This window comes from Desmodus rotundus, chromosome 6 (assembly GCF_022682495.2).
Source record: "Desmodus rotundus isolate HL8 chromosome 6, HLdesRot8A.1, whole genome shotgun sequence".
Lineage (NCBI taxonomy): Eukaryota > Metazoa > Chordata > Mammalia > Chiroptera > Phyllostomidae > Desmodus > Desmodus rotundus.
Window position 1 is genome coordinate 130,863,794 of NC_071392.1, and position 27,846 is coordinate 130,891,639.

General features: G+C 39.6%; 1 protein-coding gene across 2 annotated transcripts in view; it reads left to right on the forward strand.

The window, feature by feature from the left end:
• KAT14 (lysine acetyltransferase 14) overlaps positions 1 to 27,846 on the forward strand; it is a 47,796-nt gene that overhangs the window by 722 nt on the left and 19,228 nt on the right. Inside the window, exons 2-6 of one of the 2 annotated variants that reach the window (XM_024559430.4) lie at positions 1,965 to 2,083; positions 5,360 to 5,481; positions 14,820 to 15,001; positions 25,421 to 25,840; positions 25,961 to 26,529. In XM_024559430.4, coding sequence (XP_024415198.1) covers positions 1,965 to 2,083; positions 5,360 to 5,481; positions 14,820 to 15,001; positions 25,421 to 25,840; positions 25,961 to 26,529 — 1,412 coding nt within the window. The remainder of the gene's footprint in view (positions 1 to 1,964; positions 2,084 to 5,359; positions 5,482 to 14,819; positions 15,002 to 25,420; positions 25,841 to 25,960; positions 26,530 to 27,846) is intronic. The other variant, XM_024559431.4, reaches the window with a different exon arrangement.

The window sequence follows — 27,846 nt, forward strand, 5'->3', positions numbered from 1 at the left end:
ATGTTTTCAACTTGTCCTCTTTGATATGCTGGCAAGAGATATATACACACATGCTTCCCTGATACTTTAGTTTTTCAACTCAATCTTTTCAACTGCTAGCTTCCTAGTTCTTAAGGAAGAGTATACTTTGCCAGTCACCATGAGTCTTTACCAAAAAAAAAAAAAAGGATTTTTCTATTGAGTGGAGACCAGTGAAGACATATGTACTAGAGGAATATTTTGTATAATAAAATTTGTAACTAAGAGAAAATTTTTTTATATGTAATTGTGAAGTGGGGCATTTTCTGGTTTGTAGAAATGTTTTTATTAAAGATTCATCTATTCAGATAACAGTTACTACTAATACATAACTCACAAAAAACAAGCCTAGAATTTATTACATCTTAGGTAGTTTTTACTTGTGAGCTCTTTCTGCTTATTAGTTCAAGGTCCTGCCTAAAGATCTCAGTGGCTTTCCCCTTGTTTTCACAGGATACATTTTCAATTGCACTTATGATTGTGCCCTTACTACCTTCTTTATCCTCTCTCTTTAGATTCCTCTTATCCTCACACATAACAAAAACTTTGCTGTTAGGGTGAGCTTTTATTGGGTTGGCCAAAAAGTTTGTTTAGTTTTTTCCATAGGATGGTTCTAGTAGTGCTTAGATGTCTTTAACTACATTTGAAACAATTTTGATTATATTGTGGCAATCAGCTGTCATATCAGTGTGCGTTAAAAAAAAACCATGAAAATTGGTGAAAATTTGTATAGCCATTTTAATACTGAAGATGGACAAAAATAAGCAACATTTTCGGTGTATTATGCTTTATTATTTCAAGAAAGGTAAGAACACAACTGAAATGCAAAAATAAAAGATTTGTGCAATGTATGGAGGATGTGTCAAAAGTGGTTTGCGAAGTTTCTTGGTGCTGTTGACATTTTGGCCAAACAGTTCTTTGCCGTGGAGCTGTCTTATGCATTGGAAGATGTTTAGCAGCACACCTGGTCTCTACTCACTAGAAGCCAATAGCGGGAGGTTACTCAAACTATCCAAATCAATAAAGTTATTGGTGAAAATGAAAAAAATGTGTCTTTTATTTTATGGAAAAAACTAAATGGAATTTTTGGCCAACCCAATCATTCTCTACAAACAAGTCTTTTTTATCCCTAGCACTTAGCAAATTTTAATTTTCTTTCCGGAATATGCATCACTATAGCCTCCAACCCCTGCATACACAAGCATCTCTCTTCCCCTGGCCAATTCTAATCCTGTAGAACTCACTTTTTCTAGCTTTCCTATCCTTCCAATATGGGTCATGCACCCCTTTTATGTGCCCTCACATTGCCCTTAGCACCACAGTGATTTTCATGTCTTAATAGAGTGTGTGCCACTTGGGGAACTTAAAAAACGCAGACCCACCCCACTTCAGAGATTGATTTATTTCATGTGGGGTAGGCCAAGGCATATTAAAAACAAAAACTTCCCTAGATGATACTGATGTACAGTGAGGATGGAGAACTACTGTGCTGTTGTGATTACCTATTTCCTCATGTTTCCCTTAAAGAATTTGTAAGCAACTGAGAACAGTTACTATCTATGCCTGCCTTGGGCAAAGTAGTCCCAGTGCCTAGCCCAGTGCCTGATACTTAGTGGGTGTTCAGGTATTGTTTGAATGTGTAAAGAGACTTACAGGAGTCAGGAATGGTAATAGCTGGAAAATCCAGTGAGCAACAAGTGAGCTTTGCCTAGTTAGTATCTTTCTCGTAAAAGTAAGGGAACCAGTGATCTTAAGTGGGCACACACTTAACGTTGGAGGAATAAAAATCTTTCTCCTCCCTCCCCTGCTGCTTCCTATTGTGGACTGGCTGGAAAAAAAAAAGAAAAGTAAAAAACAGCATAGGAAACTTGGAAAATCTGGTTGATAAAAATTAAACCTTTGGGTTACTATAGCTCTATGATAACACCTTTTTGTTTTTCTCCTAGGTCAGCTGAGGGAACAGCTCAGTTACCTTAAGGGTGATAATTTTTTTAGGTTTACTTGTTCGGATTGCTCAGAAGATGGCAAAGAGCAGTATGAGAGGCTGAAGCTAACATGGCAGCAAGTGAGTAAAAGGCTCTTCCTGTGTAATTCATGAGGTTGGTCCCCCAAGGAATTTACTGGTATATATGGAGAAAGGAACTTCTATGAGCTTTTGAGCTATTTGGAGCATCACTTTTTATTTACCCATGAAAATTATATACTGAATGTGTGGAGAAAGGAGTTCTTGGTACTCAGTGCTAACTTAGTGAATTGGGTTTGAGGTTCTTGAAAACACATGACTTCATTTTTTTTAAAAAGATTTTATTTATTTTTAGAGAGAGGGAAGGGAGGGAGAAAGACAGGAGGAGAAACACCTGTGTGAGAAACACATTTGGTTCCTCTCATATGCCCCCCAACCAGGGACTGAACCTGCAACCCAGCCATGTGCCCTGACCGGGATTCCAACTAGCAACCTTTCCTTTTCAGGTTGATGGCCAACAAACTGAGTCACACTGGTCAGGGCACAATTTCATTTTTATGTAATACCAAACTCTGGCTTTAATTGAAAATGAAGTTCACATTTTTCTGGCTGCCTTTTTTTGGAAAAATGATACAGTTTTTAAAAATGGAAATAGATTAGGAAGACGTAAGGTGGCTGATTGTAGAAATCAACACAGTCCAGCTTTTCTGCATTTGAACTCAAACATGTTTAAATATTTTTTGCTTGATGAATACTTATGTCCAGTTTTAGTCATCTTGAATACCAATACCATAATCCAGCTTAGCCTGATCAATATGGCCTTATTGTATAGCTTGAATGATAGCTTTTTATTGATCTTTGGTTGTATTAATTTTTTTTGGTTTTGTTTTTATATTAATATGTCTATAGTAAGCATAATGTATAAACAGCATTTAAGTTCTAAAAAGGAACACATTATATATATTCAATTTTATGTTTGTTGATTCAACAAATGTTGAGTACCTGTAATGAACCTGGAGGCTACTGTGATGAACTACATGGCTAAGACTCCTGCCCCATGCAGAGACATTTTAGACATTTATTTTAGATTGTAAGTAGACAAATAAGTTAGTTACCCATTGCACTTTTTAAAATGGTATGAAGGAAATAAAACAGGGTAATGAGAAAAGATTATAAATTATACCCTCTAAGCTACTTCAGGTGTTCTTGCAAATTGTGGTTGCTTTAGCAGCCTTAGATTTATCTTAATTATCAGCTTTATTAGGACATCTCCTAATGAAATCTCTCAGTGGTGAATGGAGGGAGTCTCTTTGACTTGTCTGACTATATGAGTAGAAAATGAAGTTTGCATTGAGGATATAGTCTCATGAATGTTGTAATTCCAATGTTTTTCTCAAAGAGCACATGTGACCTGCTCTAGGCAGTGTCAGTTTAATGTTAATAGATTATGCTGATGTGTGCACACGTAGGCAGATTTGCACTTGGCTTGCAAGTGGCTTCTCAAAAGCTATAACATGGAAGAGCAAATATATGTATTTTGTTATTTTCAGGAATATGAGTATTCTGTGAAGGTTCTTTTTAAAAGAAAAACTAGTTTTTGATTGTATTGCTCCGAATATAATATTGGAAAGGCATACAACTGTAATTGAATAACAATAAAAATTTAAAAATATATATAATATTGGTTCAATTTGCACATTTAATTAGACTAATAATACTTGAAAATTACTTATTTTACTTCCAAAGACACATTGGTGGTGGATAATACTGGTGTGATGAAGTGATAACTTCCATCAGGCGCGTGTGGTTCTTGGCAAGCTATTGACCAGTGTTTGTTGTTGCATCGTAAAAACTTATTCTCTCATCAAAGAGCTGACAGAGACTCAATTGGTCTTGAATAGATTTCATTGGAATGTGGGTTTTCTGGGTTTTTTAAAATCTTAAACTTTGTATTTGTTGCTTTATCAAAGTAATAAATGGAAATGCTTGCTTGTATTACTAAATACCAACAGTAAAAAGGTCTGGTCTCCTGGCTAAAAGGCCTCTTTCTTCTATGCCCTCCTTTTATCTTCTGTCTTCCTCTTTGGTGATTTGTGAACAACAGTTTGAAAGGCAGGAGAAACTTTATCATGTGTTTGGAAAGGACAGTGTAGTTTTTACATTCTTGTCCTGGACAGTTATTCTTTCTTTACAGGTAAAGAAAGATATCATGATTGTTTTTCAAGATACTTGTGCCTGCTTTGTCTGTGCCAGCCTGAGCTAGGCCCTGGGGATACACTGGTTCACAAGGCTGGCCTGTTACTGATGAGTGTGTCTGATCATGCGAGAGCAGAAAACTAAACTGGGATGCATTCTTTTAGATTATGAATTCCAGGAGAGGAGGAAAACCATGTCCTTTATATATTGAGCTTATAGTTTTCCTCAGAAAGTATTGTGATAATAGGTAAAGTTATTTTCATGTACATGTGAATTTTTAACTTTTTAAAGTAATGAAATGTTTCAAATATAAAAAAATATATAGATTGGAAATAAATTAACAGACACTTATGTATCTGCCACTGAGATTAACAGTGAATTATGTTTCTGACATACTGTAGGAGTAAGTGGGCAGAAGTTTGCTTCATTCTTTCCTTAAAGTACTTCTTGAAAAATAACTTTTTTTTTTGAGCATTAAAATTTTTTTTTTAAATAAGTTTTAAAAATTGTGGTAATAAGCCCTGATTGGTATGGCTTAGTGGATTGAGCAAAGGTCTGATAAAAATCATGGTAATATATACATACCATAAAAGTTTACAGTTTTAAGCATTTTTAAGCATACAGTTCAGTGGAATAAAGTGTATTCACATTGTTTGGCAGCCATCACCACCATCCATTTCCAGAACTTTCTTTTCTTCCCAAACTGAAACTCCATATCCATTAAACAGTAACTCCCCATGAACAATAACTGCTCAAAGGAAGATGCTTGCTGGTTGATGTAGACCTGATGCAAAAATAAATGAAAGAATTTGAAAAATCTGTTCATGGGGTTAATTATTTGTTAGGCTATCCAAAAGTTTTGTAAGTTTAAGGATGGGGGAAATTGAAACTCAGTGGAAGCATCAGAATTGCCTTGGGTCATAGACATTCTCATGGGACTATTGGGAGTTAAAGCTGTGGACCCAGATATTGGGGGGATGAATTAAACTTTAATAGACTCCTTACAGCTTCAGGATACTCCTTATGGAAATGAATTCTATATTAAGAATATTCCAATATTATCCTTCCTTTTCCCCCTCTGTTCTCCAGCATTACTACCTAGAATATAAAACATATTCCCCCGTGTAGATTAACACCCTTAGTCATGCCTCTCTCCCATCGCTTGTTTCCTTTGTGTTTCAGGTTGTCATGTTGGCAATGTACAACTTGTCTCTGGAAGGAAGTGGACGTCAAGGTTATTTCAGGTGGAAAGAGGATATCTGCGCTTTTATTGAGAAACATTGGACTTTTTTACTAGGGAATAGGTAATGTGATTTTTAAAAAGTCTTTTACTTGAACAAAGATGTGAAGAACAAAGAATATAAGATTTTAGACAGCCTAATGCAGCCCTGTACAGCAGCAATTTTCAACCTTTTTCATCTTATAGCACACATAAACTAATTCTAAATTCTGCAGCACACACAAAAATACATTTTTTGCTGACCTGACCAAAAACATAGGTATAAGTTTGGTTCATTCATACTGGATGGTTAGTGTTGTGTTGCTGTTATTTATTTATTTTTATTTGACAGTCTAAGGGAAAAGAGGTCACTACCCCTGACTAAATAGTCAGGTATTGCATATTTTAAAAATTCTTATGGCACATCTTTTAAAAATCACTGCTCTAGAGAATTAGAATAGAGTTGCAGTGTATTCAGTGTATGCAGTGTATTAGAATACAGTTGCAGAGAATTTTGTAAGTCAGAAAATGTCCGTATGGGAAGATCAGAAGAAGAAAAATAATGGCAATTATTGACTGCACCCATTAATATTGCTCTTCATTAATAGAGACTTGTTGTTAGTATTTGTTTTATTAACTGGAAGGGAGAAACAGTTTTATAATTTTGGTATTACAGTGCTTAGCAAAGTCTAGGTACATTTACACATATGGCTTATTCATTCATTCTTCTTTTCATAATAATGCTTTCAGTTTGCTGCTGAGTGTACTCCTTGGTAGCTACTTTGGTTCATCAGACTAAGGGATGCCAGTGCACAGATATTGAGACCATGTGTTTTAACTAAATGTGTGTGTGGACCTAATAAGATCTTGTTATTTAGGGATTAGTGAGTTTGCAACTGCATTGGTGAATTCTCTTTGAGGTTTTGATTGTTAACTGCCATCTGAAGTCCTGCGTGAGATTCGTAAATCTTGCATATTGGGTCAGTGTAGATGAGATAAAGGCTCTGATCACATTGTGTCAGAGCTGTGAGTTTGTCCCTGTCCTCACTCTGAACTCACTGCAGCTTCTATTTCCTCCAATGCTGAGAAGTCACAGTTCTGCTGATGTTGCTGGGAATTCAGGGAAGACATTTGTAAGGAAGGATGACCTTCTGGAGGCTTGCTATGAGGAAAAAATAGAATAGATTTAGTACATTTTTACAAAAGGAGTTATTTTTGTTCGGGAGTATTTTAGTGGTACTAAGAAAAGAATTGACAGTATAGCTGGTTCTCTTTCTCAAAGAAAGGAAACCTGTTGTCTTAGCTTAATGATTTAGCACTATTTGTGGAACTCAATAGATCCCATTTATAAGGGACAAGAAAGGAAAAAAACTGATAAAATTAGATCTTGGAATGTTTTCATAAGGTCTCAGTGCTGTTCTGTTTAATGGATTGTCTTCTGGAAGAAATTGGATTTAAATTGCCTTTTATTTAAAGGATATTGCCTTTATTTTAACAGAAGTTGTTTGGTTTCATTTGTTCATTTCTACAGCCTGTTCTTTTAAAATATGTCTGAAAGGCATTAATTACTTCCAGCTGCTGTATAGTTTTACCATTAGATTAGTGGTTTTGCCCATAGTAATGCAATAAGTATTATTTATTTAAATCAAGTCACTTAAAAAATACATTCATTTTATAAGGAAATTTCATACCACCTTGGAAAGTGAAAAACTCCTATCATTTATCATAAATTGAATGAAACTGTAAAAATAAAGCACTAGAAATAAGATGCCATTAAGTTGTAGTGAAGCCCATGGCCTGCAGAGGCAATCTGAGACCCTCTTTCTTCATCAAAAGGGGAGACTACATATGTTACAACTTCAAACAAATTTATTCCTTGATCTAACCAGGAGTGAAAGAGAATTAAAATTTACTCTGTGATTCCTTGTTACTCAGTTTTCTGACCAGTGTTAACCTTTATTTTGGAACTCTGCTTTGAACATCAGTGATGTTGGGAGGTCACCTGAAACTGCTCCTTGACAGAGTCACCACGGGCTCAGATGTCTGTATGTATGAGCATACACAGAGTCACTACATGCCAGAGAACCAGGCTGCAAAGAACATTTGCAGTCAAACATTTTTCATAGCTAATAAAGATTTGAATTCTGCTATTCATAGAACATATTTTAAATTCTTAACAATAATAACCATTTCTTATTTGCTATAAAAGCTAGGAGAATAGCATACTATGTAATGAAGTTCTAAATTTGAATATATTTTCTTTCAGATATTTATAGGTTTTGCTTTTGTGCCTTTATTTTTTTTTACTTTTTAATTATATTTTATTGATGATGCTGTAACAGTTGTCATGATTTTTTTCCCTTTGCACCATTCCGCCAAGCAGCCCTTGCTCCCTTAGGCAGTCCCCCTACCATTGTTCATGTCCATGGGTCATGTGTATAATTCCTTTGGGTACTCCATTTGCTATACTATACTTCACATTTTCATGGATATTCTGTACCTACCTATTTGTACTTCTTAATTCCCTCATTTCTTCACCCATTCTCTTCCTTCTCCCTCCCATCTGGTAACCTCCTGGTAACTACCTTCTTTTCTCTTGCTTTTAAGAGTCTCTCTTTATCTTTAACCTTTGGCCTTTTAATAATGATGTGTCTTGGAGTGGGCCTCTTTACATCCATCATAATTGGGACTCTGCGCTTCTTGGACTTGCATGTCTATCTCCTTCACCAAATTAGGTTTTCTTTCACTATTTTTTCAGAAATATTTACAATTTCTTACTCTTCCTCTTTTCTTCTGGCATAGCAATGAGGGGAATGTTGGAACAGAGGCTGTTTTACACTGTCCTCATTTTTTTGGATTCTTTTTTCTTCTTCTTCTGCATGGTTGTTTTTTGCTTCCTTGTGTTCCAAGTGATTGATTTGACTCTTGGCTTCATTCTACTGTTGTTTCCCTGTAAATTGTTCTTTATTTCAGTTAGTGTATCATTTGTTTCTGACTGGGTCTTTTTTATGCTGCTGAGGTCCTCACTAAGTTCCATGAGCATCCTTATAAACAATGTTTTGAATTCTGCATCTGATAGATTGCTTATCTCCATTTTGTTTAGCTCTTTTTCTTGGGTTTTGATCTGTTCTTTCATTTGGGCTACGTTTCCTTATTTCTTCGTGTTTGCAGCCTCCCTATGTTTGTTTCTATGTGTTTGGTAGAGGTGCTTTGACTCTGTGTATTGGTAGTGTGGCCTAATGTATACGTTGGTCTGTAGGGTCCAGTGGCACAGCCTTTGCTATCACCCAAGCAGGGTACTTGAGGTATGTCCTTTGTGTGGGCTGCGTACACCCTCCTCTTGTAGTTGAACCTTGATTGCGGTTGGCAGATCAATGGGAGGAATTTACCCAGGCCAGTCAGCTGCAAAAACTGGCTATGACCACGGACCATCAACCTCTGCCCTCTGTGGAGGGTCAGCTATGCAGGGATAGGGTGGTGGTGATCTGACATGGTCTGTAGCTGTCCACTGGGTGTGTTGGTCCTGGGATTTCCCAGGTGGTGCAAGCTAAGGTCAGCCTCCACCTTTTTTCGAGGGCACCCTGCCTGAACTATAAAGCAATCTGAGATGGCTGCTACTTGTGCTGGGCTTGGAGATTCTCAGCTGTAGCCCAGCTGCGACTATAATCTGGCTGCCACTAGGGCTACACTGAGGCCAGCTGTTGCTTGTTTGATAGGATTTAGGAACCAAGACCAGCCATTCTTGTAGAAAAGTAGCTTGGGTGGGGCCATAAGTTGAGTTGGGTAGAGCCTCTATGGATCTCCAAGGTGGGTCACACAGTGTTAGCCCGGTCGATGGAGTCTCAGATATGGCACCAGCCTACCAGCTCTGTGGAAGTAGGACACAGCAAAGGGACAATGACTTCTGGCCCTGATGCCAGACACTTCAGTCTGTCCCTATATGCGACTGGTGCCCTTCAAGCTGCCACCCTGGTGCTGGAGTTGAGAGGAAGTGAGTCTGAGGAGGTAAGTTTCTGTGTGATTCCTCAAGAGGAACTGCTCGGGGATCCAGTAGCCTCCTCCACCTGCCAGTTTTCGCAGCCAGAAGTTGTGGGGACTTACCTTCCTGGCACTGGAATCCTGGGCTGGGGGGACTGGTGTGGGACTCTGCTCCTGAGATATCCCTTCCAAAATTGTATCCACGTGGGTATGGGGCAAGCCTGTTCCGCTTCTGTGCCCCTCCTAACAGTTTGGATGGATGTGGTTTCTTCATTTCCCTAGTTGTCAGACTTCCATTCAACTTGATTACTGATGCTCCTAAGTGATGGTTCTTCTATATTTGAATTGTAATTTTGATGTGGCTATGCAAAGAGGAGAGTCATGCCCACCTACGTCACCATCTTCATTGGAAGCTGCCTTTAATTTTTATTACTTTACGTGTGGAAATGATTATTTAGGGATAATCTAAATAACTATATGTACCTATTGTAGAAATAAATTAAAAAATATACAGAAGCTTTATTAATTACCACAGTTTAATTGCCATTGTGTGTGTGTGAGCATTTAATTTGCTTGTACAATCTCAGCCTTTAATTCTTCCAGAAGGCATATCTTTGATTAGTGAAGAATAGTTTGAATAGCTTATTCTTTATTTTAAGGTGCACAATATTTCAAATTTTGACTTCTCTGACAGCTTGATATAAGTGATGGTGTGTCAAAATTTGATAGTTTTCTTATACATAAAATGATATATTTTAAAGTTAGTAGGTCTTATATTTGATGAAATATTAGACAACACAATCATAGTATTTAAAATACAAAAAATTACATGAAGATTCTAGGGAGATGGCAGAGTAAGAAGCACCAGAAATTTGTCTCCCTACCTAGACAGTAATTACAGTTGGAGAATCTGTCTGATGTAACTATTATGGATTTTTGGAGTCTGTTGAAGGCTTGCAACTTCCAGGGGAAGGTTTGGATAGTAAATTGCTCTTAATTTCAATCAGTTTCAACTCTTAGCACTCACTGTAGCTTCTCCCTGTCCCACATCTTTCAGCTGTGGCAGGCAACAATGTGCGTGTCCTCAGAGCAGCTTGTACACAGCTTATGGGAGCCAGGGTGGAGAAGAAGAACCCTGTCCTCCAAATATTGTGATCTGTGCTCAGATCATTCCTGTTCCTGATAACAGAGGTGCAAAGAGGTGGGCAGCCATTGTTGCACCTCCCCTGTTGTTGCAAGCCATTTCCCCTCTAGCTGAACCAACTTTAAGGGATTTAACAGGCTGGTTCCACCCCTCCCCACTTCATTTGTCTCTTTGTTTCCCTTTTGGAGCCAGACATTCAAGACTAAGACATTCAAAAGCAGCTACATATACAGGGGAAATTAGAAGGTCACTATACATGCTCAGGGGAAGGCACAAGCTCAGAAATGACCTGAGAAGACCTTAAGTTTATACAATTCATGCTTATCTTTGGCACAGGGGACAGCGTTCATCAATCAAAAACTAAAACCAAACTTTGGAAAAGGAAGATAACCTAATTTCCAGAGTTACTATGTTATTAAATTCAAATGTCCTATTTTAATTTAAAAAAAATTAAAAGGAATACAATGAAACAACAAAGTATGGTCCATTCAAAGGAAAAAAAATAATCCAACAGATACTTCCTTTAAAAAATAACCCCAATGGTGAATTTACTAGACAAAGACTTTAAAACAACTGTCAAAGATGTGCAAAGAACTAAAGGAAGACATGGAGAAAGTTGAGAAAATGATGTATGAACAAAACAGAAGTATCAGTAGAGAGGTAGGAAACCTAAGGAGAAATCAGGAAGAGATTCTGGAGCTGGAAAGTACAGTAACAATGAAGTACAATTAAATATTCACTGGAGAGATTCAAAGGTAGATTTGAATAGGCAGAAGGTAGATTCAATGAACTTTAGGATTGGACAATGGGAAATACTAGGTCTGAGGAACAGAAAGAAAAAAGATCAAGGAGAAGTGACCAGAACCTATGGGACCTATGGGATACCGCCAACTGGATTATAATAGTCATCGAGTGAGAAAGCAAGTGAAATGACTTCCCCCATGGTCACACTGTTTGGGCAAGAGGAGGGAGCCTGCAAAGGTTTGAGAAAGTTTAGAGTGGAGAGGTGCCCTGGAACCAGAACATTGCTGGTAAAAGCTAAAGTTATTTGCCCCATTAGTAATAGTGTTTATGCCCATTAGTTTATTTTTTAATTTTTTTCTAGTACATCGTTATTGCTAAGAATACGTTTTTCTTTTTGCTTCCTACCACTATTTTCAAACTATTAAACTGGCTTTCTTATGAAATTATTTCTGTTAATTGACTTACGTTTTCAAGGCGGAAAAAAACAGTTCCATTTGAAAGAATTTTCAAGAGGAACCTGAATATTTGACATTTAACATATTTAAACATTTTTGTTATGTATACTCTTGCGTAGTTATACTTGCTTCCCCCGCCCCCAAAGTTAAATTGTTTGTGGAATATATTGTGCAATATAGTTTTAACCAATTCTTTGGTGTAAAGGCCAATAGGAGTAGACTGAGAGATGCATCTGATACCTTGGGTAAAATGAACTATTTAGTAGGATGTATAGGTAAACGCAGCTCGACTCCTTGTACAACCACATGAAAATCATAACTAATGTGTAATAGCCATCACTCAGGACCATCAGAAATTGACTTGAATGGAACTCTGACTACTATGTAATTAAGAAACCACATCCATCCAGACTGGTAGAGAGGGCAGAGACATGAAACAGGCTGGTCCCACATCCATGTGTGGTAGATAAAAATTTGGGAGGGATATCTCAGGGGTGAGGAGTACCAGCCCTACAGGCCCCCAAGCCCAGGGTTCCAGTAGGAAGATAAGTCCCCATAACTTCTGGCTACAAAGACCAGCGGGGATCATTCAGTAGAAGAAACTTCTGCAGTCCCAAGCAGTTCCCCTTAAAAAACCCACATGTGGACTTACACAGATGCACTCCCTCTGAGCTTCCACACCAGCAGAGTAGCAGCTTGAAAAGCACCAGTGGCATACAAGGAGAAACTGAATATCTGTCATCAAGGCAGGAGCTGGGGGACAGCTTACTCCCAGACAGAAAGGTGGGCAGTAGGTGGGCATTGTCACTTTTATGAGCCTTCCCCACACAGAGCCACAGAGCAAGCAGGCAGGTGCCGTATCTGAAGACTTGATCGACCTGGCTAACACTGTTTGCCCTTCCCTGGAGATCCCCTGATACTCCATCCCTTCGAATGTATGGTTCCATTCAAACCGTTAACTGACTTTTCCATATGAATGGCTGATCTTGGCTATTGCTTTACAACTTCCAAAATCCTATCAAACAAGCAATAGCTAAGTGGCCCCAGGCCTGGAACTAGCAGCAGCCAGCCTAGATTCAAAGCTTGGCTTTCCCTGGGAATCTCCAGCCCAGCACAAGTAGCAGCCGTCTCAGTTTGCTTTATAGCTCATGCAGGCTGGCTCTCGGCAGAACACAGGTGGGAGCTAACCTTGGCCTGCATCACCTGGGGAGCCCAGAGCCTGTGTACCCAGTGGACAGCTACAGACCACATCAGATCACCACCACCCTGCCCCCACGAAACAGATCCTTCACAAAGGGTGTAAATAGTCAGTAGTCACAGCCAGTCCTTGCAGCTGACTGGCCTAGGTAAATCCCTCTCATTGACCTGCCAACAGCAATCAAGGCTCAACTACAAAAGGAGGGTGTACTCAACCCACACATAGGGCACACCTTGAGTACCCTGCTTGAATGATAGGAGAGGCTGTGCACTGGACCCTACAGACCACCTATACATTAGGCCACACTACCAAGACACAGAGTCAAAGCAGCTCTACCGAATACATAGAAACCAACACAGGGAGGCTGCCAAAATGAGGAGGCAAACATGGCACAAATGAAAGTAAAGATCAAATTTCAGAAAAAGAACTAAACAAAATGGAGATAAGCAATTTATCAGATGCAGAGCACAAAACACTAGTTACTAGGATTCTCAAGGAACTTAGGATGTTAACAGTATAGAAAAGATCAGTCAGAAATGTAGGAAACACTAATTTAAATAAAAAACAATTTACAGGGAAACAACAGGAGAATGGATTAAGCTGAGAATCAAATCAATGTTTCAGAACATAAGGAAGCAAAAACCTGTGCAGAACAAGAAGATAAAGGACAGTGTAAGCAGCCTCTGGGACAACTTCAAGTGTTCCAACATTCACATGATAATGGTGCTAGAAGGAAAAGAGAAAGAGGAAGAAATTGGAAATCTAGTTGAAAAAATATTGAAAGAAAAATTCCCCTAATTTGGTGAAGGAAATAGACGTGCAAGTTCAAGAAGCACAGGTAGACCCACACAAGTTGGATGCAAAGATACCTACACCAAGACACATCGTAATTAAAATGCCAAAGGTGAAAGATAAAGAGAGAATCTAAAGAGCAACAAGAATAAAGCAGTTACTTATCTAGAGGGGAGTTCCCATAAGACCATCAGCTGATTTCTCAAAAGTAACTTTGCAGGCTAGAAGGGATTGGCAAGAAATATTCATGGAAAAGTCATGAAAAGCAGGGACCTTCAGCCAGGATTTCTCTACACAGCAAAGCTATCATTTAGGGGAAGGGGAGATAAAGAGCTTCCCAGACAAAAAACTAAAGGAGTTCATCATCACTAAACCATTATTATATAAAATGTTAAAGGGACTTATTTAAGGAAAAAAAAAGATCCAAACTATGAAAAATAAAAAGGCACTAAACACATACATATCAACAATTGAATCTAAAAAACAAACTAAGCAAAGAAGAAGAACAGAGACAAAGCCATGGACATGGAGTTCATTTTGTTGGTTGCCAGATGGGAGGGGAGTGTAGGGGGATGGATAAAGAGCTGAGTGGATTAAGAAGTACAGATAGGTAGTTGCAGAAATAAACATGGGATTGTAAAGTACAGTATAGAAAATGGAGTAGCCGAAGAACTTAATACGCATGACTCATGGACATGAAAAATGGTGTGGGGATTGCTTGAGAGAGTAGGGGGTGTTGGGTGGATGGAGGAATGGGAAAAAACTTAGATAATTGTAATACCATAATCAAAATATAATATTTAAAAAATAAAAATTACCACAGTAATTGATTCTCCTGCTTGCTTTTTGAGAGCTGTGTTTAATTCACATATAAAAGCAAGTTCTGTGATCCTTATTTTAAAGATGAAGAAACTGAGTCAGCTAGAAGGTTGTAGAGCCAGGACTTGAATCCAGACAGACTTCAGAGCCTCTCTCTTGACTTAGGTTCCTTCAAAGATTGCAGGTTTTATAGCATATCATAGGCTAGGCTTTATAGAATATACATAGAGTGTATTTTCTATATAATGATTGAATTAAAATACCAATAATTTTTATATTCTTGGACTGTCTAGGAAAAAGACTTCAACCTGGTGGAGCACAGTAGCAGGTTGCCTCAGTGTGGGAAGTCCTATGTATTTCCGTTCAGGTGCTCAGGAATTTGGAGAACCAGGATGGTGGAAACTTGTTCATAACAAGCCCCCGACGATGAAACCTGAAGGAGAGAAGTTGTCTGCCTCTGCCTTGAAAGTAAAAGGTACTGTTGTGAGCACAGTATAGAAGGTGCTAACCAGACCAAAGTCAAGCAAGTGTGAGCTTAGGAAACAATCCCCTTTTTACCAGATACACCTCATCTGCCTCCGGAGGGACTCCGCTTGTCAATTTATTATGACACTTCTTCTTTTCCTTAGATAAGTCCCTTTAGCATTTCATGTAATGAGGGCTTGGTGATGATGAACTCCTTTAACTTGACCTTATCTGGGAAGCACTTTATCTGCCCTTCCATTCTAAATGGTAGCTTTGCTGGATAGAGTAATCTTGGATGTAGGTCCTTGCCTTTCATTACTTGGAATACTTCTTTCCAGCCCCTTCTTGCCTGCAAGGTGTCTTTGGAGAAGTCAGCTGATTGTTTTATGGGAATTCCTTTGTAGGTAATTTTCTCCTTTTCTCTTGCTTCTTTTAGGGTTCTCTCCTTATGCCTTGGTGTATGCTTCCTTGGATCCAACTTCTTTAGGACTCTCTGAGCTTCCTGGACTTCCTAGAAGTCTATTGTCTTTGCCAGATTGGGGAAGTTTTCCTTCATTATTTGTTCAACTAAGTTTTCCATTTCTTGCTCTTCCTCTTCTCCTTCTGGCACCCCTATGATTCAGATGTTGGAACTTTCATAGTTGTCCCAGAGGTTCCTAAGCCTCTCCTCATTTTTTTGAATTCTTGTTACTTCATTCTGTTCTTGTTGAATGTTTTTTCTTCTGGTTCAAACCATTGATTTGAGTCCTGGTTTCCTTCCCTTTACTGTTGGTTTCCTGTGTAGTTTCCTTTATTTCACTTTGCATAGTCTTCACTCTTTCCTCTATTTTGCGACCATACTCAATTATTTCTGTGAGCATCCTGATTACTAGTGTTTTAAAATCTGCATCTGATAGGTTGGCTATCTCTTCATCGCTTAGTTGTATTTTTTCTGAAGCTTTGATCTGTTCTCTTATTTGGGCCATTTTTTTTCTTAGCATGCCTGTTACGTAGTAAGGGACGGAGCCTTATGTATTCTCCAGGGTGGGGCATTGCTGCATTGTGGTGCTGTATGTGGGGGAGGAGTCCTAAAGGGAACAATGCTGTTTGCTGGGCTCTCTCTGCTGGCTTTTAGTCACTTCCCCGACTACCCACAAGCAAATTGTGCATGGGTTTGTGTACATTCTAAGACGCCGTGGGTCCCTCCAATGAACTCTCCTGTGAGGTTGGGAGTTTCTCCCTCCACCTCAGTCCACGCAGATTTTTTCAGTCAGAGGTTTTGAGGCTTCATTTACCCACACTAGAACCTTGGGTTGCATTGTCTGTCTCATTCCCCAGTTGTTCCTCCTGGTTTACCTGTATGCAAATGTGGAATCGCCTGTTCTGCCAGACGCTGCCTTCCTGCTTGTCCTCTCCATCCCGGCTGCCCATCTGCATCGCTGCTACTGGTCTGGATGAATGTTTCTTCTTTAACTCCTTGGTTGTTGGACTTGAATAGAGTTTGGTTTTTCTGGTGGTTCTGGTTATTCTTTCTCTTTATTATTTTCCTTCTTTTGGTGTATGAGGAGGCACAGTGTACCTACCTATGCCTCCCTCTTGACCAGAAATCCTCCTTTGCCCATTTTTTAACTGGATTGTTTGTCTTTTTGGTGTGGAGTTGTAGGAGTTCCTCATATATTTTGGAGATCAAACCCCTTATATATCATTGGTCCGATATATCATTGGCAAATATATTTTCCCATACAGTTGGTTCCTTTTTCATTTTGCTGCTATTTTCTTTAGCTGTACAGGAACTTATAATTTTGATGAAGTCCCATTTGATAATTCTTCCCTTTATATCCCTTGCTCTAGGGGACATATATTGGTGAAAATAATGCTGGGTAGAATATCTGAGATTTTCCTTCCCATATTCTCCTCTAGGACTTTATGGTGTTGTGCCTTATATTTAAGTCTTTTATTCATCTTGAGTTTATTTTTGTATATATAGTAAGTTGGTGGTCGATTTTCATTTTTTTGCATGTACCTGTCCAGATCTCCCAACACCATTTGTTGAAGAGGCTATTTTTACTCCATTTTATGCTTCTTCCCCCTTTGTCAAATATTAACTGACCATAGAGACTTAGGTTTATTTCTGGGCTCTCTATTCTGTTCCATTAATCTGTGTGTGTGTGTGTGTGTGTGTGTGTGTGTGTTCTTATGCCAGTACCAGACTGTTTTGATTACTGTGACCTTGTAATATAGTTTGATATCAGCTATTGTGATCCCTCCTACTTTGTTGTTCTTTCTCAGAATTACTGCAGCTATTCAGGGTCATTTATGGTTCCACATAAATTTCTGAAATGTTTGTTCTGTATCTGTGAAATATGTCATTGGTACTTTAATAGGGATTGTGTTCAATCTATACATTGCTTTGGGTAGTGTGGACATTTTGATAATATTAAGTCTTCCAACCATGAACACGGTATACACTTCCATTTGTTTGTGTCTTCCTTAATTTTTTTCTTCAGTGTTGTATAGTTTTCTGAGTATAGGTCATTACTTCCTTGGTTAGGTTTATTCCAAGGTACTTTATTTTTCTTGTTGCTATATCAAATGGGATTTTTTACCTGACTTCTCTTTCTAATATTTCATTGTTGGTGTACAGAAATGCCTTTGATTTCTGATTATTGACTTTGTTTCCTGCTGTTTTGCGAAATTCACTTACTAGGTTGAGTAGATTTTTGGTGGAGTCTATAGGATTTTCTATGTATATTATCATGTCATTTGCAAACAATGACAGTTTTGCTTCCTCTTTTGCAATTTGATTGTCTTTTATTTCTTTTTCTTGTTTGATTGCTGTGGCTTCCAATACTATGTTGAATAAAAGTGGTGAAAGCAGGCATCCTTGTGTTGTTCCTGATCTTAATGGGAAAACTTTTAGTTTTTGCCCATTAAGTATGATGTTGGCTGCAGGTTTCTCATATATGACCTTTATTATGTTGAGGAATGCTCCCTGTACTCCCACTTTGCTAAGGGTTTTTATCATAAATGAGTACTGTACCTTGTAGCTTCACTGTAGTTTTTGGTAATTCTCACTGAAATCATTGAGCTTCCTTTTAACCATTGTTTTGAACTGAAATGGCTGATAGTTTACTTGCCTCTTTTTCATTTAGCACTCTTTATTGAGATTCCTCCTTTCCTTTTGATTGGGGGTTGTTTCATTGTCTCCCCATTTTAGGGGAGACTGTTCATTTCTGCTCCTCAAATTGATTTGCTTTGATTTCCTTTCTTTGTGGTGTGCACTTCTGTGGTAGTCAACCTGTGGCATTCAGGGGTGCAGTTTCCTTGATCTCCTGAACTTAATGCTCTTGGGATGCCTTTTATGTTGTTTATCTTGGCTCTCTCAATGTAATTGGGTTTTGATTGTTGTTGGGTCATTCTTTGGTGAGTCCTTCCCTCTAGCTGATGGACTGAGGGTCGGTCACTATGCCTACCATATCTTGTGTGTTGTTTACAGGTGCTTCCAGAACAAAACTACAAAGCCCAGTGAACAATCCCACATCCACAAATTTATCTCCCACTCCCCCCAATCCCACTATCAGCAGCAAATGAACCAGTATTAATAAGGGTATAAAGAGATTAAGACTATTATAAGAAAGGAGAGAAATAAGCCATAGTATAAAATCTAGTGACTTAATATTCACAGACTTGATGGACAAGAAATGAATGTTATCCTATGCAGGAAAGAAAATATTGCAAATTATGGAGAAGACCACAGTGGATTTCATCTTGGTAGCCTCTACTATTTACCACTGTTTTTTCTTTCTGAATCCTCCTCTGGTGATGTCAGATGTTGACCCTGTCTGACCCTTGGTGGCCTGCTCCAAGACTGCCAGGGATCTACTTTCTGTGGCTCTCTTCTTCATTTGTTAATCTAGTCACTCTCTACTCAGCGGTCAGACTTAAGCACCACAGAATCAGGGCAATCTCTCCTGGGGGTGGGGCTGTTGTTTCTTCTCAGGCTGCCGCAGCTTGGAGGGGTAGTGGTCTGCCTAAGCAGGATGGCTGCTGACAAATGGGGAATGACTTAGCACTGGGATCCCAGTGGCTATTCTCTCAGTTCTCACCCCTAAACTTCTGTCCTCAGTCTCTCCTCAGGAGTCCCTAGCGCAGTTGGCCCTGGCCTTTTCCAGAGCCCTAGGAAAATGGATGCATATGAATATTTGTGCATTGGTCCTTTAAACGGCTTTTTGCATCTCCAGTTGTCCATCTCTGGCAGAGAGTAACCCTGCCAGTTTTCGTCACCAGTTGTTATCTGTGTACCTTTTGGGCTCTGATACTCTAAGCTGGGGATCCCAGCTTAGGGTTTAGACCCCACACTTCTCAGGAGGATCCAACCAGTTGCTTAATTATCCTTCTGACACTGCTGCCTGTCGTCACCCAGCCAGTCTTTTCCACACTCCTTACCAGTCAGTCAGTACTGAAGATTATTCTTCTGTCTGTCCAAGGTTATAAGTTTTCTCTCTCTCTTTTGTTCAGTTGTTTCTTCTAGGTGATTTCTCCACAGTTTAGTTGTAATTCCAGATTCATCCTGGGCGGAGGTTAGTGTGGCTTCCACTCACTCCTCTGCCATCTTGCCTCCCCTTGTTTGAAAGTTTAAAAAAAATATATGTTTTATTGATTATGCTATTACAGTTGTCCCAGTTTTCTCCCCTTTGCCCCACTCCACCTGGTACCCTCATTCCCTCCTGCAGTCCTATTTCCTAGTTCATGTCCATGATTCGTGCATGTAATTTCTTTGGCTTCGCATTTCCAATGCTATTCTTAACATCTCCCTGTCTATTTTGTACCTATCAATTTATGCTCCTTAATCCCTGCATCTTTTCCCCCTCTTAGCTGATAACCATCCAAATGATCTATGTATCTATGATTCTGTTCCTGTTCTGGATTTTTGCTTGTTTTTGTTTTTTTAGATTCAGTTGTTGGTAGTTGTGAATTTGTTGCTATTTTAATGTTTATAGTTTTGGTTATTTTCTTAAATAGGTCCCTTTAACATTTCATATAGTAATGGCTTGGTAATGATGAAAAACTTTAGCTGTACCTGGTCTATGAAGCACTTTATCTGCCCTTCAATTCTAAATTATAACTTTGTTAAATAGAGTACTCCAGGTTGTAGGGCCTCACTTTTCATCACTTTGAATGTTTCTTGCCAGTCCCTTCTGTCCAGCAAAGTGTCTTTTGAGAAATCAGCTGACAATTACTAGAACTCCTTTGTAGGTAATTCTCTTCTTTTCTCTTGTTGCTTTTAGGATTCTATATTTTTAATCTTGGGCATTTTAATTATGGTGTGCCTTGGTGTGGTACTCTTTGGGTCCCACTTGTTTGGGACTCTCTGTGCTTCCTGGACTTGTATGTCTGTTTCCTTCACCAAATAGGGGAAGTTTTCTCTCCCTTTTTTTTTTTCCAAATAAATTTTCAGTTTCTTGCTCTTGCTCTTCTCCTTCTGGCATTGTTATGAGTGGGATGTTAATACGTTTGAAGATGTCCCTGAGGCTTATTATTCTATCCTCACTTTTTAAAATTCTTATTTCTTCTTGATATTCTGATTGTATGCTTTTTTCTTCCTTATTCCAATTTGTTGAATTGATATTCAGTTTTATCCATTCCACTGTTGGTTCCATGTAGATTTTTCTTTATTTCACTTAATGTAACCTTCATTTCTGCCTGGGTCTTTATCATGCTGTTGCCATACTCAATGAGTTCATTGAGTATTCTTATAAGCAGTGTTTTGACCTCTGCATCTCATAGGTTGGTTATCTATGTTTCATTTTATTCTTTTTCTGGAGTTTTGTTTCGTTCTTTCAATGGGGGCATATTTCTTTGTCTCCTCATTTTAGCAGTCTCCCTGTGTTTGTTTCTGTGTGTTATGTAGAGCTACATTGACTCCCTGTCTTAGTAGCCTGGCCTATTCTAGAAGAGATGATCTGTTAATAGTGTGGGACAGAGCCTTAGATGATTGCCAGGGTAGGGCAACCCTTTTTACCACTTTGTGGCTTTGTGGCGGGGGGGAGAACGCTCAGAGAGGAGACAGTGCGGCTGCCTGGCTTCTGGTGGTTTGCCTGGGAGGAACCTGTCTCCCAGCCATCACCGTTTTCAGTCTCCTCACTTTCTCCCCATATGCCACTTGTGCCCTTCCAGCTGTAGCCCTGGTGCTGAATCCTAGAGGGGGTGAGTCTTTGTAAATCCTACGTCTATGCAGGACCTTTAAGATGAGTCTCCTGATAATCTGGCAGTTTCTTCCACACCCCAGCGCCCACTTTTTTCACATCCAGATGTTCTGGGGATTATCTTTGAGGTGCTGGAACCCTGGGCTGCTGGGTAGTCTGGTTTGGGCCAATAATCCTGTGCACCTGAAATATCCCTCCCAATTTTTATCCACCACATGTGAATGTGGGACGGCCAGTTCTGCTGCCTCTCCACACTGCCTCTGCGGCATCGTGCCTTTCTGTGCCTCTCTACCTCTCTCCACGTCTCCACCCCTCCTACCCATCTGAAGGAATGTGGCTTCTTTAAGTCCTTGGTTGTTGGACTTCCTTACAGCTTGATTTTCTGACATTTCTGGGTGAAAGTTGTTTTGTAGTCTACTTGTATTTTTTCTGTAGTTGCATGAGAAGCCAAAGTGTGTTTACCTATACCTCCACCTTAACTGGAAGTCCTGTTTTGAACCTTTTTTATCATGAAAAATTTTAAATATATGCAAATATGGAGAGTAATTTAATGAATCCCCACATACCATTCACCTAGCTTCAAATTTTACATTATTATTTTTTTATTCTAACTTTTTTAAATTGAATTTATTGGTGTAACACTGGTTAACAAAATTATACAGGTCAGCTTTTACATTTTAAAAGATATACTTGTGAAAAAATCAAATGGGATTAAAGGGTATAAATTCTGGAAGGTGCCTCTCTGCAGGCACCCCTTCCTGCAGTTTCACTCCCCAGAGTAACCACTGTTGACTCTTGTGAATGCCTTTAGAAATTGTCTTTGCACATTTAAACATTTTGTTATTTTTAAAGAAAAACTGTAAATGGACCCATAATACTTGTTCTTCAGTTATCCCCCTGCTTACAAGTATACCTTGGATATTTTTCCATAGCTGTACATGCAGATCTTTTATTTCATTGCATTCCATTGAATGGCTATATGGTAATTTATTAAACCCCTGTCGGTGGACATTTTGCTTATTTCTAGAACCTTTTGTTGTTATTTTAAATAGTATTACAATATTACATTTGTGTACTTGTGCAGAATTTTTTGTGATAAATTCCTGGAAGGATGTTGCTCAATCAAAAACCATGTTAATTGAAAACTTTTGTCTATTGCCAAATTACCCTCCAAAAAATTGTAGTAAAATTTATGTTCTGGTATGAAAATGTTCATTTCTCCCTATGCTTGCTGAGCATTATTAAACTTTTAATGTTTACCAATTCTAGTAGGTAAAAGATAGTAATTAGTTGTTTAAATGTGTATTATAACTTTTTTCTTAAGAGATATCTAAGTCCTCATTTAAAGCATTCATTGACTTAGCAGTTGTTCAGTAAGTATTTATTGAGTTAATTAAATAATGGAAAGGAAGGGGAAGAACAATTAGGAGAAGCCACCCAAAAGAAAATGTGAGATTAGTGATGGGGTATAGGAAAGAGGAGTCAGAAAAGGTTCTTAAACTAATGACCAGGAGTAAAAATAACTGAAAAAAAAAGGAAAACAAAATAAAGCGTTCACTGAGCATTTCTCTATTTTGAATGTGGTAATAGGTTTACCACAATAACTATAAATTAGCAAAACAGTAAATTAGCAACAGAAATGAAAGCTAAATGATTATTTAAAAATTTAGAGGGACTTCTGGTCAAGATGGCAGCACAGGCAGACATGACTTGCCTCCTCTCAAAACCACATTAAAATTACAATTAAAATATAGAACAGCCATCACTCAGAACCATCAGAAATAGAGTTAAATGGAAGTCTGACAACTACAGAATTAAAGAAATCACATCCATCCAGACTGGTAGGAGAGGTATAGATGCAGAGCCATGGAATGTTCTGGTCCCACACCCAGAGGTGGTGGATAAAAATTCAGGAGGGATATCTTGGGAGTGAGGAGTCTCAGCCCCACACCAGACCCCCAGCCCAGGGTCCCAGTGCCAAGAAGGTAAGTCCCCACAACTTCTGGCTGCAAAAATCAGTGGGGTTTATGTTGGTGGAAGAAACTGCTGGAGCCCCAAGCAGGGCCTCTTAAAGAACCCACACATGAACTCACCTACTCAGACTCAACCCCTCTGAAGTCCAGCACTGAGGTAACAGCTTGAAAGGCACCAGTGGCATACAGGCAGAAACTGAAGTGTCTGGCATCAAGGTGAGCGGAGTCTATTGTTCGTTTTCTGAACCCTTCCCTGACTGAGACACAGAGCTGGCAAGCTAATGCCATGTCTGAGACTCCATCAACCTGGCTAACACTGTTTGACCCACCTTGGAGATCCCCAGAGACTCCACCCCACTCAACTTATGGGCCCACCCAGGCTGCTTTTCCAGATGACTGGCTAGTCTTGGCTCATGCTTCACAACTTCCTAAATCCTCAAAAATGGAACTGCTGCCCTCATTGAGTCTCAGGCCCTCCACTAACAGCATTCAGCCTAGATTCACAGCATGGCTTCACCAAGGAATCTCCAAGCCCAGCACAAGTAGCAGCTATCATTAAGATTGCTTTATAGTTCAGGCAGGGTGGCCCCAGGCTAAACACACATGGGGGCTGACCTTTCCTAGCATTACCCAGGAAATCCCAGAGCCTGTGTACCTGGTAGGCAGCTGCAGACCATGGCATAACACCACTACCCTGCCCCTGCACAGATGATCCTCCATGGATGGTGGAGGTTGGTGGTTAGTGGTCACAGCCAGTGCTTGCAGCTGACTGGCCTGGGTAAATCCCTTCCATTGACTTGCCAACAGCAATCAAAGCTCAACTAGAGGAGTAGAGTGTACACAGCCACACTCTAAGGGTGCATCTAGCATACCCAGCTTGGGTGATAGGGAAGGCTGTGCCATTGGACCCTACAGGATACCTACTACATTAGGCTACATTCCAAGACACGGAGTCATAGCAGCTCTACTTAATACATAGAAACAAACATAGGGGAGGCTGCCAAAAAAGGAGACAAAGAATCATGGCTAAAATGAAAGAAAAGATTATAACTCTAGAAAAAGAGCTAAACGAAATGGAGATAAGCAAGCTATCAGGTGCAGAGTTCAAAACACTTTATAAGGATGCTCAGGGAACTTAGTGAGGACCTCAGCAGAACAAAAAAGATCCAGTCAGAAATGAATAATACACTATTTGATATAAAGAAAAATTTACAGAGAAAGAACAGTAGAATGGATGAAGCTGAGAATCAGATCAATGATTTGGAACATGAGGAAACAAAAAACAGCCATTGGAACAACAACAAGAAAAAAGAATTTAAAAAAATGAGGGTAGTATAAACAGCCTCTGGGACAACTTTAAGCGGTCCAACATTTGCTTTATGGGGTTGCCAGAAGGAGCAGAGAAAGAGCAAGAAGTTGGAAATATATGTGAAAAAATAATGAAAGAAAACTTCCCTAACTTGGTGAAGGAAATAGACATAGAAGTCCAGGAAGCACAGAGTCCCAAACAAGATGGTTGCAAAGAGGACCACGCCAAGGCACATCATCATCCAAATGCCAAAGATAAAAGATAAATAGAGAATCTAAAAAGCAGCAAGAGAAAAGCAGTTAGTTACCTGTAGGGGAGTTCTCATAAGACTGTAAGCTGATTTCTCAAAAGTAACTTTGTAGTGTAGAAGGGATTGGCAAGAAATACTCAAAGTCATGGAAAGTAGGGTCCTACAGCCAAGATTGCTCTACCCAGCAAAACGATCACTTAGAATTGGAGGGCAAATAAAGAGCTTCCTAGACAAGAAAAAGGTAAAGGAGTTCATCATCACCAAACCAGTATTATATAAAACATTAAAGGGGACTTATTTAAGAAAAAGAAGATCAAAACTATGATCAATACAATGGCAAAAATACATGTCTATCAACAATTAAATTTAAAAAACAAACTAAGCAAACAAGAGAATAGAATCAGAATCATGGGTGTGGCGAGCATTTGGTTGGTTACCAGATGGGAGTAGGGTGTGGGGGAATGATGAAGAGGTGAAGGGATTAAGAAATACAAATAGGTAGTTACAGAGTAGCTTTGGTGATATAAAGTATAGTATAGGAAATGGAGTGGCCTAAGAACTTATATGCTTGACCCATGGACATGCATTTGTGTGGAGATTGCCTGAGGGAGTGGGGAGTTCTGGGTAAAGGTGGGTAAGGGGCGGGGGGGAATGTAATTGTATAATTAATAAAATATAATTTCAAAAAATTTAGACATTTATTCTTTTCCAGCAGCCTCAAAACCAACTTTAGATCCCATCATTACTGTTGAGGGACTGAGAAAACGTGCGAGTCGTAATCCTGTGGAATCGGCCATGGAATTAAAAGAGAAAAGGTCCCGTACTCAGGAAGCAAAAGACATTAGAAGAGCACAGAAGGAAGCAGCTGGCTTTCTTGACAGGAGCACTTCTTCAACCCCAGTAAAATTTGTAAGTCGAGGCCGCAGGCCTGACGTGATTCTAGAAAAAGGAGAAGTGATTGACTTTTCATCCTTGAGCTCCTCTGACCGCACCCCGCTGACAAGCCCATCTCCTTCTCCTTCTCTGGATTTCTCTGCCCCCGGGACTCCTGCCTCTCACTCAGCCACACCTAGCTTGCTTTCAGAAGCAGATCTGATTCCAGACGTGATGCCACCACAAGCCCTGTTTCATGGTAAGACAGCCTTTTGTGGGTCTTTTATTTTATGTATGGCCCATGATATAAAAGTGTATGTTTTCACCTTGCATGTGGTGTGCTTTGCATTTCTTCTGTTTTGTGTTATGCTCTGCACAGATGATGATGAGATGGAAGGTGATGGAGTCATAGATCCAGGGATGGAGTACGTCCCACCCCCTGCTGGGTCAGCAGCTTCTGGGACAGTGGTCGGGGGCAGAAAGAAGGTCAGAGCACCCGAGCAGATAAAGCAGGAGGTAGAGAGTGAGGAAGAAAAACCCGACAGAATGGACATTGACAGCGAAGACACAGATTCTAACACATCTTTGCAAACAAGGGCTCGAGAAAAGAGGAAGCCACAGCTGGAGAAGGACAGGAAACCTAAAGGGCCCAAATATACCCCTGTGAGCATCTATGAGGAGAAACTGCTTCTGAAGAGGCTGGAAGCTTGTCCCAGTGCTGTTGCCATGACACCAGAAGCTCGGAGACTGAAGCGTAAATTGATTATCAGACAAGCAAAAAGGGAGAGGGGATTACCACTTTTTGACTTGGATCAAGTAGTTAATGCTGCTCTTCTGTTAGTTGATGGGATTTATGGAGCCAAAGAAGGAGGAGTTTCCAGTCTTCCTGCTGCCCAAGCCACATACAGAACCACCTGTCAGGACTTCAGAATCCTTGACCGATACCAGGTGAGTTAGCACACACTCTTAAACTCAGGGTGGGAGTGGAGGTGGGGCAGGCGGCACCATGGAGTGGACACAGTTATGCTGTGACTATTAAAGTCCTGAGTAATTTTTTGGGAGAGAAACGAAAACAGCAAGAAAGAAAACTACAAAAATTGCTGGGCTTAATTTTTTGAAATAGCTCAGTCTGAATACCCCTTCATACATCTGGGGTGTTTTCCTCTTGGGGCATTCAAGGCAGAACCTAGACATTTTCATTGTATCAGTTCATCCCTGAGGATAGCTGTCCATGGTTTGTTTCATAGCTTTGATTGATAGTTGCATTGAGAACATTACTGTACCAGACCATGTGCTTAGCAGGATCTGAAAACATGTAAACATCTGTGTGGTTAGGAGACAACATGGAGAGGCCAACATAGCAGCCAAGGAATCAGTGTGGTGTCAGCATTGCTTGAGATGATTTAGTGGAACCCAAGTCTAAATGTACTCTTGGAGCAATGAATTCCATTCAAACTGCCAGAACCACACCTTCACACAGCAGGAATGAGAGGTCTTATATTCCCTGTATCTTTGCTAGCACTTGCTCTTAATCAGCCTTTGACTAGTTTAGCTAACTGAGAGCTGCAAAGTGAATTTGTTTGATTATCAGTAAGGTTAAACAGTTTTCATGTTCCCCAGTTGTTTCTCTGTGAATTGCTTATTTGGACTCTTTGCACATTTTCCTGTCTTGTTCTTTGGCAACTAGTGGGCTCTTCTCTTTGTTGCCACTGTTCTGATATTATTCAGTAGTTTAGGGCTTTTTGTTTCATTGTACTCAGTGTTTTATGTGTGGGCCCTCAATTTGAAACTCTCCTTGAGTTATAGGAAGTCTTAATTTCCTATCTTCTCGTTTCCTGTTGTCTTTTCAGAGCACCACTATTAGACCAAGGGTTAACAAACTTTTTCTGTAAAGGGGCAGATAGTAAACAGTTTTTGCTTTGCAGGCCACACAGTCTCAGTTGCAACTATCCAACATTACTGTTGTAAAAGCAGCACAGGTAAGACATAATGCATGGGTGTGGCTGTACTCCAATAAAACTTTATTTACTAAAACAGGCTAGATTTGGCATATGGGCTAGAGTTTGCCAATGACCCCTACTCCAGATGGATCCCCTTAATATTTTTTCTCCTATTTCCCATCTTTCCTGGGGAGTAAAAACCTGTCTGCCTGCATCCTAGGAGCAAGTGAGGGGGGCCGGGAGCCAACCCATCAGCTGGTAAACTTCCACTGAATGTCCGTTTTTAGGACAGTACTTCCACCCTTGGCTGTGTCAGGTGCCCCTG